General features: G+C 43.8%; 1 protein-coding gene across 7 annotated transcripts in view; it reads right to left on the reverse strand.

Moving 5' to 3' along the window:
• The window catches only part of NPNT (nephronectin), a 151,189-nt gene extending 133,576 nt beyond the window's left edge, over window positions 1-17,613 (reverse strand). For 6 of the 7 annotated variants that reach the window (XM_089680510.1, XM_089680505.1, XM_089680506.1 and 3 more), the window contains exon 1: window positions 17,374-17,613. In XM_089680510.1, coding sequence (XP_089536636.1) covers window positions 17,374-17,444 — 71 coding nt within the window. In that variant the 5' untranslated portion in view covers window positions 17,445-17,613. The remainder of the gene's footprint in view (window positions 1-17,373) is intronic. The other variant, XM_089680508.1, reaches the window with a different exon arrangement.
• Window positions 17,614-17,955: the final 342 nt, after the last annotated feature.

Below are 17,955 nucleotides of genomic sequence, written 5' to 3' on the forward strand. Positions count from 1 at the left end.
AGTCTTGTGGGGACAGGGCCAGCACCCGGAGCAAGGTTTGTGAATGGTAGTGGAAGAGGGGACCAACTTGGAGCGGTGTTCATTGCCTCTGTGTCTTAAAAACTTGACCCTACCATGACACCTATATCATTAGGGCTAGAACTGTACCATCTGCTTTACATCCCAAAATTGAAAATTGAGCAACACCACATCATAGCTCTGGACTACAGCTCTCTAGTGGTACAAAGCATAACTAGAGTTTTCAGAAGGAAAGATTAGGGATGGCAGCCTATATGCTTCCCAAAGCAAAACTATAGTCAAATCAGAACCCCCTCATGACCCAGTCCACTCTACTTCAAATACATGCAGGCTCCACCTTCGCAACATCGCCAAAATACGCTCCTTCCTTACCCCAGACACCACTAAACTACTCGTTCACTCCCTGATTATCTCACGCCTTGACTACTGCAACTCCCTCCTCATCGGCCTACCCCAGTGCAAACTCTCCCCGCTTCAGACCATCCTGAACTCAGCTGCCAGACTCATCCACCTCACCAGCCGCTCCACCTCTGCCACCCCCCTCTGCCTCTCCCTCCACTGGCTCCCCATTGCCCAACGCATTAAATTCAAACTGCTCACTCTGACCTATAAAGCCATTCACAACACTGCCCCTAACTACCTCACCGACCTGATTCCCAAGTACCACCCTACCCGTACCCTTCGCTCTTCACAGGACCTCCTTCTATCTTGCTCCCTGGTCTCCTCCTCCCACGCACGACTGCAAGACTTCTCCAGGTCCTCCCCCATCCTCTGGAACTCACTACCCCAATCCATCAGACTGTCACCTTCCCTCCTCACCTTCAGGCGCTCCCTGAAAACCCACCTCTTCAGGGAAGCCTACCCCACCCTCACCTAACAGCCGCTGCCCTTCCCTCCTCCTACCACTCCATCCCCCACAGCCGTTTCCTCCTGTACCACTACCCCCTCCCTCCTAGATTGTAAGCTCGAAAGAGTAGGGCCCTCTTACCCCTTGTGTGCTGTTTGATGTTACTGTACTGTTTCATGTATTGTCCCCCCTCTATTGTACAGCGCTGAGCAAACCCTTTGGCGCTATATAAACTCGATAAATAATAAATAATACAAGATATCAGGTGGCTAGAAATACCTTTAAGCTGGCCATGCACAGTTTTTTTTCTATCAGCCAGCAAGACATTTTATACAGACCATGGTTCTTGCTGCTGTCAGAATACAGTAATCAGTGGCTGCAGCCACTGATCAAGGAAAATTTTCCAACCTGTCCCTTCAACAGATGAAGTTGATCAAACGATTTGACTTTTGTCTAGTGAAGACTGCCACACACTCACTAAAATTCAGATGGTCCCTTCTGAATCAACCAAATTTCGATCAGTGTATGGCCAGCTTTACAGTGGAAATCTAGGAAGGCTAGGCATTTGGTTTAGTGATCATTTCTGCAACGGAGAGATCGAAGCTCAGACTGGTTGATCTAGCAGAGATAACGAGACCCAATTTCTAGGTATATTTCAAACTAGCAAAAATGTAAGATTACCACAAAGATAGGCAGGGTAGCCAAATAGTGAGCTCAAAGAACGCACCTTTTTAGCGGTGTGGCTGCTAACCAAATAAATTAACTAAAAAAAGGGAGTTGTAGTTGCATAATGAAAACTACCAAAGTAGGTAATAACCTCCCAGGCAATGTAGCTCATATGTAAAACCACATATTTTTATTAATCCCATGTTGGGAGAGAAAAGTGATATCCATAGATGGTGACACATACAATCACTGAACATATATTTAATAACAATGAAAGATAAACACTCCGGATTGCAACATATACATTTCAGTGGTTTTCACTTTAGACTGGTATGAGATTTTGTACAGTGCTGAAACGTTACATGTGAAACTATAATTTAGCATATAAATCATGTCTAAGGACAAATAACATAATAAATATGCATTTTGACTATTGAAAGATACAGTAGATGTGACTAAGCACATGTCATGATGTAGTGGTTGCTTCCGATGTGTGGGAACATCAATTTAAGATGCAGGTTGATCAGATATCCAGTATTGAAATATGATGGAATATAATCATGGAATTATACAGTGTTTTGAAAATGGATTCATACTGTCCCATGTTATTTCAAAAAACGTGAAAGCACGTGGTTGATATCACAGACTGGTTTCAGATGCTGTCCCACTCAACATGCTTTCCGATTCGGTGGGAACACTGCACATTTTGCAATCCACAATATGAGGTCTCAACGATATTTTTTTGATGTATTCCACACAGCTTTCAAGTTTTTGAAATAACATGGGACAGTATGAATCCATTTTCAACACGGTATAATTCCATGATTTTATTCCATTGTATTCCAATACTTGATATCTGATCAACCTGCATCTTAAATTGATGTTCCCACACATCGGAAGCAACCACTACATCATGACATGTGCTTAGTCACATCTACTGTATCTTTCAATAGTCCAAATGCATATTTATTATGTAATTTGTCCATAGTCATGATTTATATGCTAAATTATAGTTTCACATGTAACGTTTCAGTATTGTACAAAATCTCATACCAGTCTAAAGTGAATACCACTGAAATATATATGTTGCAATCCGGATTGCTTATCTTTCATTGTTTTTAAATATGTGTTCAGTGATTGTATGTGTCACCATCTACGGATACCACTTTTATCTCCCAACATGAGATTAATAAAAATATGCAGTTTTACATATGAGCTACAGTGCCTGGGTGGTTATTACCTACTTTGGTAGTTTGCATTATGCAACTACAACTCCCCTTTTTTGTTGCTTAAATTTTTCAAACTAGCCAGCAACCAATGGATCCTAAAGCAACAATTTCTACTATGAACTCTTGTATGATTTCTGATATCCTTTAATTAAATAATTTTGAGGTAACAATACAAATATCCCAAACAATATCCTGCTTCAGCAGTACACTGAGATACAAGAATGTTTTTACAGCAAATTGTACAAATACTGTACATAGAATACACCATAAACATATCAAAAATGCAGAACAGAGTTTCAGAAGAATATAAAAATTGTTCTTATTTTTTTGTTTGAAAATTTCTGTTTTATTACATTTTTGCATAAGAATATGCAAAACATTAGGCATTTAGGTATATTAATAAAACTGCCAATAAAAAAAATAATAAGAAATAACCCGAGAAAAGCTCTACTCTTACAATGTGATGCCACCTGGCAGTACCGCCAGCAGAGGTATGATAGAAGTACAGGGGACATAAGTATATGCCAATCCTCTAAAATGGATATTACTACCTATAGCAGTAGCTGTACAACAGCAGAGGATGAAGAATGAGGTAGGATGGGTGGTTCATTCCCCAAGGAACAGATGTTGGATCAAGATGTGGGCACTTCAGGGAGGTATTGGATGATCGTTCTGCTTTAACGCATAACTGTGCTAAGTGACATATGTACGTTGCTATTACTCTTTCTAAAAATGCCAGCCGTCAAGCTCAACCAATAACCATCAATACTTTTTCAGTCAATGACATAGGGAAAACATGCAGATCTGAGTTCTGATTATGTGCTTCATTCTTGTTCCAGAGCAGTGACATGGAAAATATTACAGTCATTGGATCCACCTGACAACCAGACAACTAGAATTATACAGAGTTTAACAATGGCAAATGACATATTTCTACCAGAAGACACTACTGATAGTTGGAGGTGCAGTACAAAGATCCTTTCTCCTTACTCTTCTGTACAATGACACCACAGCAGTTTGGTATGTTGTTAGCTATAACTACCGTCATCTCTGTTACTGTTATATCAGCAATATTTTTTTTATTGCAATCTGTACCTTTTGTTGTGCTGCCAGATCTTTCCCACTAAATTTCCTCCTTTGTGTTGGCTCAACCCAAAATTAAACCGCCAATTCAAACAACTAGCGGAGGGAAGAGGTCCATGTGATGTGTAAAAATAACCTGTGAACTTTGACAAATCTGTACCTGCCTATAAAGCCAATTAATTCATTCAAACAGAGCCATAGATTGACACGATGAGGAAAATGTATGTCAGGTGCAGGAAGGAAGCTTAATGGGTGTGCAGTTTGGTGTATGCTGGGTCCTGTCTCTATGGAGCTTGTACTTGGTGTCCTTAGATTGAACCTTCATGATTCACAGTATTAATAACTATAAAGTAAGGTGTCAGCAATATATAACTGCACATGTCAGAACATTACAAAACACCATGGCTTAGGCCACTACCTTATCGCCACCTTCATTGTCAGAAGTAATGTTTTTGTTCTTTGATCTTAAAAGCAATATTGATCTCCAGTATTGGCACGCATAGATGCCCCGTTTGTTTACCAAAGTAAATAATAACTCTTACTACCATCCACTGCAGCCATTTTCAAACCAGAATTCCGTGAAACCCTACGATTCCTCCAAGGGTTGCTTGGGGTTCCTCAAGTTGCAGCTGATTGAGTTTATGGTAGCTTCAAAGTTCCTGAGCCAGCTGCTTGGCATGACTGCCTGTAACAATGACATTCTGACCACCAGTATAAGGGGCATTTTTGCTGTGGACCCTCAATAAATTGCTTTTAGCAAGGGTTTCCTGAAAACTGTATTTTGTTTCTAAAAGAGAATTTCTCTCAGGTTTTCCCAGTCTCTGTAACCTTGTTGGGAAGATGTACCTCACCTCTTACTCACATAGTTACACACAGGGTATCAATGGAAAATAAGAGGAATTCTGCCCAGGGAACACACAGAAATAAAAACCCGTCAGAGGTCCCCAGTTTAATAGGGTACTTTATTGTAATAGCATTAAACATGTTGAGTTCCCTGTAGCTGTATCAGCTAGGCAAGAGTAAGGATACATTAAAAAAAAAAACTCTTAGATGTCTTCTTCAGTAAACACAAGATACAGAGGGATGGAAAACCTTAACAACTTAAATACACAACACACACACACTGAACTAGATGGACCTGTGTCTTTTTTCAACCGCATTGGCCTCATGTAACTATGCAAGCTTTGCCTAAAGATGGACTTTAAATATTGAAAATACTGGACAGTGAAGATAGCTATCCTCACCACATGCCAATTGCCAGCTCATTACAATTTTTAATTTAGGCACAAATACGGTACCTCAAACAGTGCTGCATTACCAATGCATAGTGCCCAATATATTTTGCGGTCTTGAAAACGATGGCCCTGCTGTCTATAAGTTCCTAGTAAGCTGCAGAAAATGAGGCCACAGAGCAAAAACCAGAAGTACAAAATTACAAATGCCATCCAGATAGCACTGCTGTGACCTTTAATAGTCAATACCATACAAAGAATACTACAGAATGTACAAATCACCTACACACATCAGTCATTTTTCACCATTACTTTTCTCTTGTGTGAAAATTAGCAATGTTATCTAGAACAGGGCTCAGCAGCCTAATCCACAGTGTCAATTTAGTAGCAGTAGACAACCGGTGTAACAGTGAACAACAGCATTCCACATACCACAGATCAGGCCCAACTCCTGCACCTTCACACCTCCATTCAGCCCCAATTCCTGCACCTTCACACCTCAGATCAGTCTGGAATCCTGCACCTTTATACCTCAGATCAGCCCCAATTCCTGCATCTTCACACGTCAGATCAGCCCCAATTCCTGTATCTTCACACGTCAGATCAGCCCCAATTCCTGCATCTTCACACGTCAGATCAGCCCCAATTCCTGCATCTTCACACGTCAGATCAGCCCTAATTCCTGTACCTTCACAACTTAAATCAACCCTAATTCCTGAACCTTCACACCTCAGATCAGCCTGGAATCCTGCACCTTTACACCTCAGATCAGCCCCAATTCCGGTACCTTCACATGTCAGATCAGCCCCAAATCCCGCAACCTTACATGTCAGATCAGCCCCAATTCATGCACCTTCAGACCTCACATCAGTCCCTATTTCTGCACTTTCAGATCCCAGATCAGCCCCAGTTCATGAACCTTCACACCTCAGATGAGCTCAATTCCTGCACCATCACACCTCAGCTCAGCCTGGATTCCTGCACCGTTACACCTCAGATCAGCCCCAATTCCCAAACTTTTACACCACAAATCAGCCCCAATTCCTGCACCTTCCACCTCAGCTCAGCCTGTAATCCTGCACCTTCCCACCTCAGATCGGCCCCAATTCCCGCACCTTCACATGTCAGATTAGCCCAATTCATGAACTTTCACATCTCAGATCTGCCCCAATTCCTGCAACTTCAGACCTCAGATCGGTCCCTATTTCTGCATTTTCAGATCCCAGATCACCAGATCAGCCACTATTCCTACACTTTCACACCTCAGATCAGCCCCAATTAATGCACCTTCACACCTCAGATCAGCCCGAATTGATGCACCTTCACACCTCAGATCAGCCCGAATTGATGCACCTTCACACCTCAGATCTGATCTAATAACTGGTATAGCCAACCCATCAGCACCACGTCCCTGCTTAGTTAGTCCAAAAAAAAAAGTTAAAAAAAGATCTGTCCCAGTTCATGCAAATTCAGACCACAGATCAGCCCCAATTCATGCAACTTCACACCTCAGCTCAGCCTGGAATTCTGCACTGTCACACCTCAGATCAGCCTGTAATCCTGCACCTTCAGACCTCAGATCGGCCCCAGTTCCCACACCTTCACGTCACATCAGCCCAATTTATGCACCTTTAAATCTCAGATCAGCCCCAATTCCTGCACTGTCACACCTCAGCTCAGCCAGGAATCCTGCACCGTGACACCTCAGATGGGCCCCAATTTCCGCACTTTCACATGTCAAATCAGACCAATTCATGCACCTTCACATCTCAGATCTGCCCCAATTCATGCACCTTAACACCTCAGATCTGCCCCAATTTATGCGCCTTAACACCTCAGATCAGCCCCAATTTATAAACCTTCACACCTCAGATCAGCCCCAATTTATGCGCCTTAACACCTCAGATCAGCCCCAATTTATGCACCTTTACACCTCAGGTCAGCCCCAATTTATGCACCTTCACACCTCAGATCTGATCTAATAACTGGTATAGCTGACCCATCAGCACCACGTCCCTGCTTAGTTAGTCCAAAAAGAAGTTAAAAAAAAAAGATCTGTCCCAGTTCATGCACCTTCACTCCTCAGATCAGCCCCAATTCCTGCAGCTTTACACCTCAGCTCAGCCTGTAATCCTGCAACTTCACTCCTCAGATCAGCCCCAATTCCTGCACCATCACACCTCAACTCAGCCTGTAATCCTGCACCTTCACACCTCAGATCAGCACCAATTCCCACACCTTCACATGTCAGATCAGCTTGGAATCCTGTATTGTCACACTTCAGATCAGTCCCAATTCCTGCACTTTCACACCTGACATGTGAAGGTGCATGAATTGGGGCTGATCTGACATGTGAAGGTGCATGAATTGGGGCTGATCTGACATGTGAAGGTGCATGAATTGGGGCTGATTTGACATGTGAAGGTGTGGGAATTGGGGCTGATTTGACATGTGAAGGTGTGGGAATTGGGGCTGATTTGACATGTGAAGGTGTGGGAATTGGGGCTGATTTGACATGTGAAGGTGTGGGAATTGGGGCTGATTTGACATGTGAAGGTGTGGGAATTGGGGCTGATTTGACATGTGAAGGTGTGGGAATTGGGGCTGATTTGACATGTGAAGGTGTGGGAATTGGGGCTGATCTGACATGTGAAGGTGTGGGAATTGGGGCTGATCTGACATGTGAAGGTGTGGGAATTGGGGCTGATCTGACATGTGAAGGTGTGGGAATTGGGGCTGATCTGACATGTGAAGGTGTGGGAATTGGGGCTGATCTGACATGTGAAGGTGTGGGAATTGGGGCTGATCTGACATGTGAAGGTGTGGGAATTGGGGCTGATCTGACATGTGAAGGTGTGGGAATTGGGGCTGATCTGACATGTGAAGGTGTGGGAATTGGGGCTGATCTGACATGTGAAGGTGTGGGAATTGGGGCTGATCTGACATGTGAAGGTGTGGGAATTGGGGCTGATCTGACATGTGAAGGTGTGGGAATTGGGGCTGATCTGACATGTGAAGGTGTGGGAATTGGGGCTGATCTGACATGTGAAGGTGTGGGAATTGGGGCTGATCTGACATGTGAAAGTGTGGGAATTGGGGCTGATCTGAGGTGTGAAGGTGCAGGATTACAGGTTGATCTGACATGTGAAGGTGTGGGAATTGGTGCCGATTTGAGATCAACCTGTAATCCTGCACCTTCACACCTCAGATCAGCCCCAATTCCCACACCTTCACATGTCAGATCAGCCCCAATTCCCACACCTTCACATGTCAGATCAGCCCCAATTCCCACACCTTCACATGTCAGATCAGCCCCAATTCATGCACCTTCACATGTCAGATCAGCCCCAATTCATGCACCTTCACACCTCAGATCTGCCTCAAATCATGCACCTTCACACCAGCCCATATCTACTATAGGTGATGGTTTCACTAAGAAGAGAAAGGTTAGGCGGGTGGGCGTCTTCACAGAATGTTGTCTAATGCTGCAGGCAGGTTTACACTGGTACTGCGACGAAGACGTGCCATTTGAATGTCAGTGATGGGTGGGCCACTTTGAAACATCATGAACGGCAGTAGGCTACAGGCGCATAGAGGCAGGTTAGGCTTTATAACCGACAACCTAGTGAGCTGGCAATTACAGCCTATAGCAGCAGCACTGCATTTGTAGAGAACAGGGTCCACCAAAGGATCATCTGGTCCTTCGATTAGCCAATCTGAGCCTGTGATGATCTTCTGCTTGCCACTGAAAATGTTATTGCATTCCTGCTCTAGCGCCCATGCCTTAGCTTGCCTAACCCTGATTTGGAGGTTGAACCTACAGTCTAATGCAAAAAAACAAACAGTTTTTGGTAGTGAAATAGTACATGTATTCAGTACAACTCTATACCAAAGTGAAAAGAGAGGCAGTTGTGGAGAAAAGAGGGGCAGGCTAATTTGTTTCTTAAACAGATTGTTTCACAAAATAGAAGAACCGGGAGTTGAGGGGCTTGCACATAAGTTTATCTACTGATTAAACATTTGATAAACCAGGAATCACTATGTTCATGAACTAATTCTGCAACAGAGGCAAACATTATTTACTATTTCATCTTCTTCATTGCTCCTTTATATTTTACTAATTTCCGATTTTTGGGGAGTTTCCACTTCACTGACAGCAGACAATATACCATCCTTGTTACAGATGAAAACTGTAACTATATACTGAGCTAAGGCAAGCTGAGAAGCTTATGGCACAGACAGTGCTACTCTTCCAGACAGAAACTGCTCTAAGGCTTCTTAATAAATGGTTTATTCCTGTGTCTAATTCCTTGCCTTTGCAGCTTATCAGTGTCACCTGCATAAAGCAGATTTTTTCTGAAAAATGTATGAGCCAACTACAGAAAGTTCAAACGCAAGAGATCAGACAATAAAAATGAGCACAGTACAGAACACTTGGCACAGATCACTAGGATTCAATAATCTAGTGTACACATGGCCACCATAAACTCACAAACTTAAACAGTAACAATTTTTTTTTTTTACAAACCATATAGACGTCCACCTCAGATGAACCAACCTGCATGTTTTTCCCACAGCTGCCACCAGAATGTGACGACACTCAGCAGCACCCTGCACACATTTTCCAGCTTGAAGGATAACAAGTGCCACTAGATTGATAGTGATCATCACTGGGATGGTCAACTCTGCAGTTAACTCCTACACACACATGCACAGTAGCCACTACCACCATGTTTCACTAAACATACACCGATCACAGCATCCTATGAAATAATTCTGAATTTTTTACATCTTGCAGGCTGCAGCTATAGCATACAGATATATTTCCAGCCTCAAAGAATCCACTAATTCTTGCTGTATGCCCCAATCACCAGTGTGAATGCACCCTTATTGCTCTTTCACAAGGAGCAGAGTCCGCTCCAACCAGCAGGGATCTGAACCGATCCTCTGCTGATTGGAATCAAGTGGGTTCAGAGCCAATCTTTGCCCATTCAGAATGCAGAACAGACATGGCCAGACACCACTGAGCACCATGGGCTTGGGTGTAAACAAACTCCACTGTTCATTTACATCAGGTATCTCTGATCTGGTCTGCCAAAACAGAAAAGGATACAGATCTTTTTGTTTGTTTTTTGTTTTGTTTTTTTACAGAATCTAGTTGAATTCGGAGGTAGGACACAAATCTATTTCTATCCACCTATCCATAGGGCTCCATGGGCCTTCCAATCAGGTCTACCTGAAAAACTGAATGATGGACCAGATCGGAATGCCCGTGTGAAAGGGGCCATTATTATTATACAGGATTTTAATAATGCCAACAGTTTGCACAGCGCTTTACAAAATAAAGGGAAATAGTAAAGTTACAATACCCTAAAAACAAGAGGAATAAGAGGGCCCTGCTCACAAGAACTTACAATCTAATAGGGTGGGGCAAGTGGTACAAATGGTTATAATTGTACGGGATGAGCTGATTGAAGTGATAAATGTTTAATTGGAGGCATGATAGGCTTTCCTGAAGAAATGAGCTTTCAGGGATCGCCTAAAGTCAGCCAGAGTAGGAGATAGCTGGACAGATTAAGGTAGAGAGTTACAGAGGATGAGAGAGGCTTTGGTGAAGTCCTGGGGACGAGCATGGGAGGAGGAGACAAGGGAGCTTGAGAGCAGGAGATCATGAGAACAGCAGAGAGCATGGTTTGGGTGATATTTGGAGACAAGACAAAAAAAAAATGTAAGAAAATATTTAAAGAAGAAGATATTTAAAAAAATTAACAAATAATTTTTAAAAAATGATAAAAAAAAAAAAAAATGAAGGATACATAGTAAAGTTTGCCTAGTCTTGGTTATGGCTCCCACTGTCGGGAGAGCACAATTGCTCCACGGAAGAGATTCCCCCATCAAACACTGACTGTGTTGATAGGGGAATCAAGCAATCTTCTTTCCCTGCAAATCACTCCATCTATGGTAGCCTTTAGTTTTTTCATTCAGCACTCTGGCTTCAGTAAACTCAAGAGTAAAAATGATCCATAATGGTAAATATAGCCAATGCTTAAAATATCGAAATGTCGGTTTGCATGGGAGACTCAGATACACTATATTGCCAAAAGTATTGGAACACCCCTACAAACCATTGGATTCAGGTGTTTCAATCATCTCCATGATATATAAAATCAAGCACCTAGGCATGCAGACTGCTTCTACAAACATTTGTGAAAGAATGGGTCACTCTCAGGAGCTCAGTGAATTCAAGTGTGGTACCATGATAGTTTGCTACCTGTACAACAACTCCATCAATGAAATTTCCTTGCTACTAAATATTCCACAGTCAGCTATTAGTGGTATTATAACAAATTGGAAGCAAAAGGGAACAACAGCAACTCGTAAAATGATAGAGCGGGGTCAGCACATGCTAAAACGCACAGTGCACAGAAGTCGCAACTGTCTGCAGAATCAATAGCTAAAGACTTCCAAACTTTGTGTGGACTTCAGATTACCACAAGAACAGTGCAGAGAGCTCCATGGAATGGGTTTCCATGGCTGAGCAGCTGCATCCAAGCCTTACATCACCAAGTGCAAAGCATCAGATGCAATGGTGTAAAGCATGCCGCCACTGGACTCTGGAGCAGTGGAGATGTGTTCTGGAGTGACAAATCACGCTTCTCTGCCTGGCAATTTGATGAGTGTGTCTGGGTTTGGTGGTTGCCAGGAGAACTGTACTTTTCTGACTGCACTGTGCCAAATGTAAAGTTTGGTGGAGGGAGGATTATGGTGGGGGGTTGTTTTTCAGGGTTTGGGCTTGGTTCCAGTGAAAGGAACCCTTAAGGCATCAGCATTCCAAGACATTTTGGACAACTTCATTCTCCCAACTTTGTGGGAACAGTTTGAGGATGGCCCCTTTCTGTTCCAACATAACTGTGCACCAGTGCACAAAGCAAGGTCCATAAAGACATGGATGAGCAAGTTTGAGGTGGAGAAACTTGACTGACCTGCACAGAGTCTTGATCTCACCACTCAACAAGAACACCTTTGGGATGAATTAGAGCAGAGATCGCGAGTCAGGCCTTCCCGTCTGACATCAGTGCCTGACCTCACAAATGCGCTTCTGGAAGAATGGTCAAACATTTCCATAGACACACTCCTAAACCTTGTGGACAGCCTTCCCAGAAGAGTTGAAGCTGTTATAGCTGCAAAGGGTGGGCCAACTCAATATTGATTCCTACGGACTAAGACTGGGATGCCATTAATGTTCATGTGCATGTAAAGGTAGGTGTCCTTATACTTTTGGCAATATAGTGTATGTTATCTTTTGTTGAAGAATGTCTAGCTAACCAGTTGTACCACCTCTAGGGATCCATTACCCTAAAGGGTGCTCTATTTGAACTCTGCTTACACTTTCAGCACAACGGAATAAAAACTGAGCAGAAAGCAGAGATCTACACTAGTCCAAGTAATTAACAGCTGGTTCTTGCATTGAGGCTGCCCTTAGCAATACAAGTAATTACATCTTCAATAACACTTTATTACCCAGTCCCTTCCAGCTAGAAATGCCTCTTGAACATTTTAATGAGGAAATGATTAAAAACAGAATAAGATCGTTAATGCTTGAGAAAAACAAACAGTTATTTCAATTAAGATGTGCCAAACATCTATGCAAGTACTTTGTATATCTATATGGGGACAGTGGTTAACATTTAGACCTTGAAGCACTGGGGTCCTTGATTCAAATTTCAGCAGGGACACTATCTGCATAGATTTTACATGGTCTCCCTGTGTTTGTGGGTTATACATTATAGGTTAGTTGGCTTCTCTCTAAATTGGCCCTAGTTTGTGTGTACAGTTTACTTATGCACATGTGCTATCACATTGTGCTTGTCAGTCCAAGTCCCAGCAATTGGGGAGGGTTGAAGAAAGACCTGGCAACCTACCTCATAAAGCAATTGCCAAAAAAATTCTATGAAGGCATATAAGCATATGAGACATGATGCCCAGAGAGCTGGCCCATAGTATTGCTGAGGGACAGATATGTATATTCTTCATATAAGCCAAAATGTGAATCCAGCTAAAAAATCTATAGTGAATTTGTCCTAAGATAGTCAGTTGCTCCCTCCCTCGTGGTTGCAGTCCCTACAACCTGCAGGTGTCCTATCTGTCAGCACATGTGTACGCCTCATTCCACACGCACATCTGCCAGGCTCAATGACTCAGACACCTTTCACTCGGCAGTCTTATCTATCCTCCACTACATGCCGGGCAGCTGGGAGAGGTGTGATCTTTTCCACAGTAACAAGTCAAAGTCAGCCGCTGCCAAGCTGCAGCTTGCCAGTGTCTTATAATGAGAGCTGATGCTGCTACAGAGTCATCTGTCATTGGCAGGTGATAAGGATGGTGCTGTGCCCCTGGGGGATGAATGATACAAATGGCTGCTATTGTCTTCACTCCTGATTGCTCGGCATTAACTTTCTGACTCTTGGCAAGATCTAGCTTCTCTAAACTGACCCAGGGAGGAATAGATACTCTGTGCGGCGAAGTGTAACTGCACCAGCATTCTGAAAATTCAAATCACTGTCCATGATTTATAGCTGAACTCCAGGATAACAGCTAAATATACAGATGAAATACATACTGTATAATGCAGCTGTGCAACTTGCTAAATTATTTATATTTCTGTCCACCCAGTCCTGAGATTTATACAGCTCCGTCTGGCCAGGCTGGAGACCTGATTTTTCTCCGATACTGTTATGTAACACTGAAATGTCTTGTCCCTCTCCATCTAGTTGCTAGACCAGCTCTCTCAACTCTTCTTTACCCCAAAGGAACCCCTAAAATACATTTTTAGGTTCAGAGACCAATTAATCAGAGGTCAATGGTGAAAATGCCCCTTACATTGGTGGTCAGTATAAAGAATGCAACTATTTCATTGGTAGCCAAAATTGTTTTGTTACAGGCAGCTAAAGAGATCACGTTTGGCATGCTGCTAGCTCTGCCAAGTGGCAATGGCCTCGGAATCATGCAGGCACCATCAGATGGGAGATCAATTAGCCACATGGCAAGGAATCCCTAGATATATCTGGAGGAATCCTAATGTTCCATAGAACCCTGGTTAAGAATAGCTGTACTAGGCAGGGAAAGGAGAAGCAGCAAACTGATGAGGTCATCTCTCTATCACTCTGCTCTCTCCTCCTATTAGCATGTTTCTTGCACTTCAGAACAACTAATTGTCTCTTTTTGCTGTTTCCCCCTCCCCCTGTATGAGCTCACCCCTACAGTGACTGTGAGAGGCTAATACCAGGTCTCATTTAGGTACATTCTCTGCAAGATCTAAAAAAAATATATACATTTAGGGCCCCCTAAGCTGTGCTGAATTGTATAGATCAATACAGTCTCAGCAAAAGGGCACATAACTAATGATGTTCTATGTGCCCTGTCCTCACCAATCAGGTATATTGTGATACATAGCATAAGAATGCAGATTGTTACCACATAGAGTTGAATAAAGTGTAATTTTCTGTTAAAAAAAAGTAAAGAAAGCACATCCCCTATGCATTGTACACCAGCATAAACCCAATTTAGTGCATGCAATGATGTGAACAAGCCTTTCATGATGTATTCATGAATACAGAACTGCACTTAATGGTGTGTTTTCTATCTACCTGGAGTTCAGCTTAAACAGTGAAATGAACATGATTTACAAGATACCATACACATACATATATTATAGATCAACCTTTCTCCAACTCTTTACCCCAGGTCCTAAAGAACTCCTGCTAAAATGAATGTATTGGGGATCAGTGGGAAAAATGTACCTTATATTGGTGGCCAGTGGGAAGAATGAACCTTACATTGTTGGTCAATGGGAAGAATGAACCTTACATTAGTGGTCCAGTAGGAAGAATGGAACCCTTATATTAGTGGTCAGTGGGAAGAATGCACCTTACAATGGTAGTCACTGAGAATTCCCCTTACATTGGTGGTCAGTAAAAAACAATGCCCCTTAAATGTGTGGTCATTGGGAAGAATGCCCTTACAATGGTAGTCACTGAGAATTCTCCTTACATTGGTGGTCAGTAAAAAACAATGCCCCTTAAATGTGTGGTCATTGGGAAGAATGCCCTTACATTGGTAGTCACTGAGAATTCCCCTTACATTGGTGGTCAGTGGGAAAAATGTCCTGTACAGTGGGGAGAATGGAACCCTTATGTTGGTGGTCAATGGGAAGAATGCACATTGCGTTGGTGGTTAGTGGAAAGTATGGAACCCTTACATTGGTGGTCAGTAGAAACTATGTTCCTTACATTAGTGGAAAGTATGCTCCTTACATTGGGGGTCAGTAGAAAGAATGCCCTTCACATTGGTGGTCAGTGGGAAGAATGAAGCTTACATTGGTGGTCAATAGGAAGAATGGAACCCTTACATTGGGGGTCAGTAGGAAGAATGACCCTTACATTGCTGGTCAGCAGGAAGAGTGGAACCCTTACATTAGTGGTCAGTAGGAAGAATGGAACTCTTACATTGAGCGTCAGTGGAAAGAATGCCCCTTACAAAGGTGGTAAGTAGGAAAAATGGAACCTTTACATTGATGATCAGTAGAAAGAATGGAACCCTTACAGTGGTGGACAGCAGGAAGGAACCCGAACATTGGGAGTCAGTAGGAAGAATGGAACCCTTACACTGGGGGTCAGTGGGAAGAATGAGCCTTACAATGGTGGTAAGTAGGAAATAAGGAACCCTTAGATTAGTGTTCAGTAAGATGAATGGAACCCTTACATTGATGGCCAGTAGGAAGAATGGAACCCTTACATTGGGGGTCAGTGGAAAGAATGAACCTTACATTGGTGGTCAGTAGGAAAGAATGAACCTTACATTGGTGGTCAATAGGAAAAATGTAACCCTTACATTGGTGGTCAATAGGATGGAACCCTAACATTGAGAGTCAGTAGGAAGAATAGAACCCTTACATTGGGGGTCAGTGGGCAGAATTAACCTTAACATTGGTGGTCAGTAGGAAGAATGGAACTCTTACAAACGTGTGTGTGTGTGTGTGTGTAAAAGTGCTGTGTAAATTGGAGCCCCTAAATTGGGGGTCAGTGGGAAGAATGGAACCCTTACGGGGGGGTCGGTGGGAAGAATGGAACCCTTACATTGGTGGTCGTTGGGAAGAATGGATCCCTTACACTGGGGGTCGGTGGGAAGAATGGATCCCTTACACTGGGGGTCGGTGGGAAGAATGGAACCCTTACACTGGGGGTCGGTGGGAAGAATGGAACCCTTACACTGGGGGTCGGTGGGAAGAATGGAACCCTTACACTGGGGGTCGGTGGGAAGAATGGAACCCTTACACTGGGGGTCGGTGGGAAGAATGGAACCCTTACACTGGGGGTCGGTGGGAAGAATGGAACCCTTACATGGGGGGGTCAGTGGGAAGAATGGAACCCTTACATGGGGGGGTCAGTGGGAAGAATGGAACCCTTACATGGGGGGGTCAGTGGGAAGAATGGAACCCTTACATGGGGGGTCAGTGGGAAGAATGGAACCCTTACATGGGGGGTCAGTGGGAAGAATGGAACCCTTACATGGGGGGTCAGTGGGAAGAATGGAACCCTTACATGGGGGGGGTCAGTGGGAAGAATGAAACCCTTAAAACAGCCAAAAGATAACTGATGTTGTGTCACTGGCTCTTCCAAGTGGCCCTGGATCTGGAATTAATCAGGTACCACAAGATGGGAGGGTGATCATCCACAACTCAGGAAAACCCAATCAACTGGGGAGGACCCCTGGGCTTTCATAGAACCCTGTTGACTGACTATTCTTCTAACCCAGTGTTTCTCAACTCCAGTCCTCATGGACCCCCAACAGGTCATGTTTTCAGGATTTCCCTCAGATGAAACAGCTGTGGTAATTACTAAGGCAGTGAAACTGATCAAATCACCTGTGCAAAATAATGGAAATCCTGAAAACATGACCTGTTGGGGTCCATGAGGACTGGAGTTGAGAAACACTGTTCTAACCTAATGCAAGCCAGCTATAGGGATCCCAATGTCACTGATCGAAAGGTGCTGGGTTCTTTTCTCGGGGCTTCCACAACAGAGATTTAATCCATTTAGCAACACCTTTCCCCAAAGATGGGACCACTGACTGTCGTGATAAAGTCCTGGGCTGCACTTCTAGAAACTTTCTGTCAGCCAGCTGAGGGCACCCAGAGAAGTACACCTCCCATCCGGACAGGGACAAGTCACACTCCTCAGCAGCAGGTGATAGAACAGCTCGAATGGCCAAGCAGAAAGGTGACAAATGGTGGGCTTACCTCCCGTCATAGTCCCCGGCAGCCTTCATGTAGACAGCACAGGCAACCATTAACCTGAACACTAAATCCATGGTGAGGCAGGAAGAGGAATACTTAGTTGCAGCAAGTCTCCGAGAAGGTTGAGGTGAGAGGAGATCCCCAGAACACCGCCAACAGGTGACCAGACCCGGAGTCCCGGGCGGCAGCGCACGTCTGAGTACTCAATGTGTCCTTCTCCCTGCTGGGAGCACTCTGACACTCCGCTCCCTCCCAACCCTGACAGAGAGTGAGGGGGAGGAGCCTCTGTACTGAACACACCCGCCCACCCGATACACAAGTGCAGCACCTTCACTATCCCCACCTCTACCTGGAGCGCCTCAGTCATCACACTGACCCGGCTGTGGCTGCAGCTTCACCTCACGCACCGTCTAGACATCAGACAGAGGACGTTATACCACAAAAACATGGCACCTCACTGCTCACACTGCACTCTCTCTCTGCCACTACAAACACACTTTCTCTCCCTTTATTTTATGTTATTCTCTCTCTCTCTCTCTCTCTCTCTCTCCTCCAATTCTCTTTTATTGATATTATCTCTCTGTC

This window comes from Staurois parvus, unplaced genomic scaffold (genome assembly GCF_062004578.1).
Source record: "Staurois parvus isolate SC_StPar_1 unplaced genomic scaffold, SC_StPar_1.0 ptg000244l, whole genome shotgun sequence".
Taxonomy (NCBI): Eukaryota; Metazoa; Chordata; class Amphibia; order Anura; family Ranidae; genus Staurois; species Staurois parvus.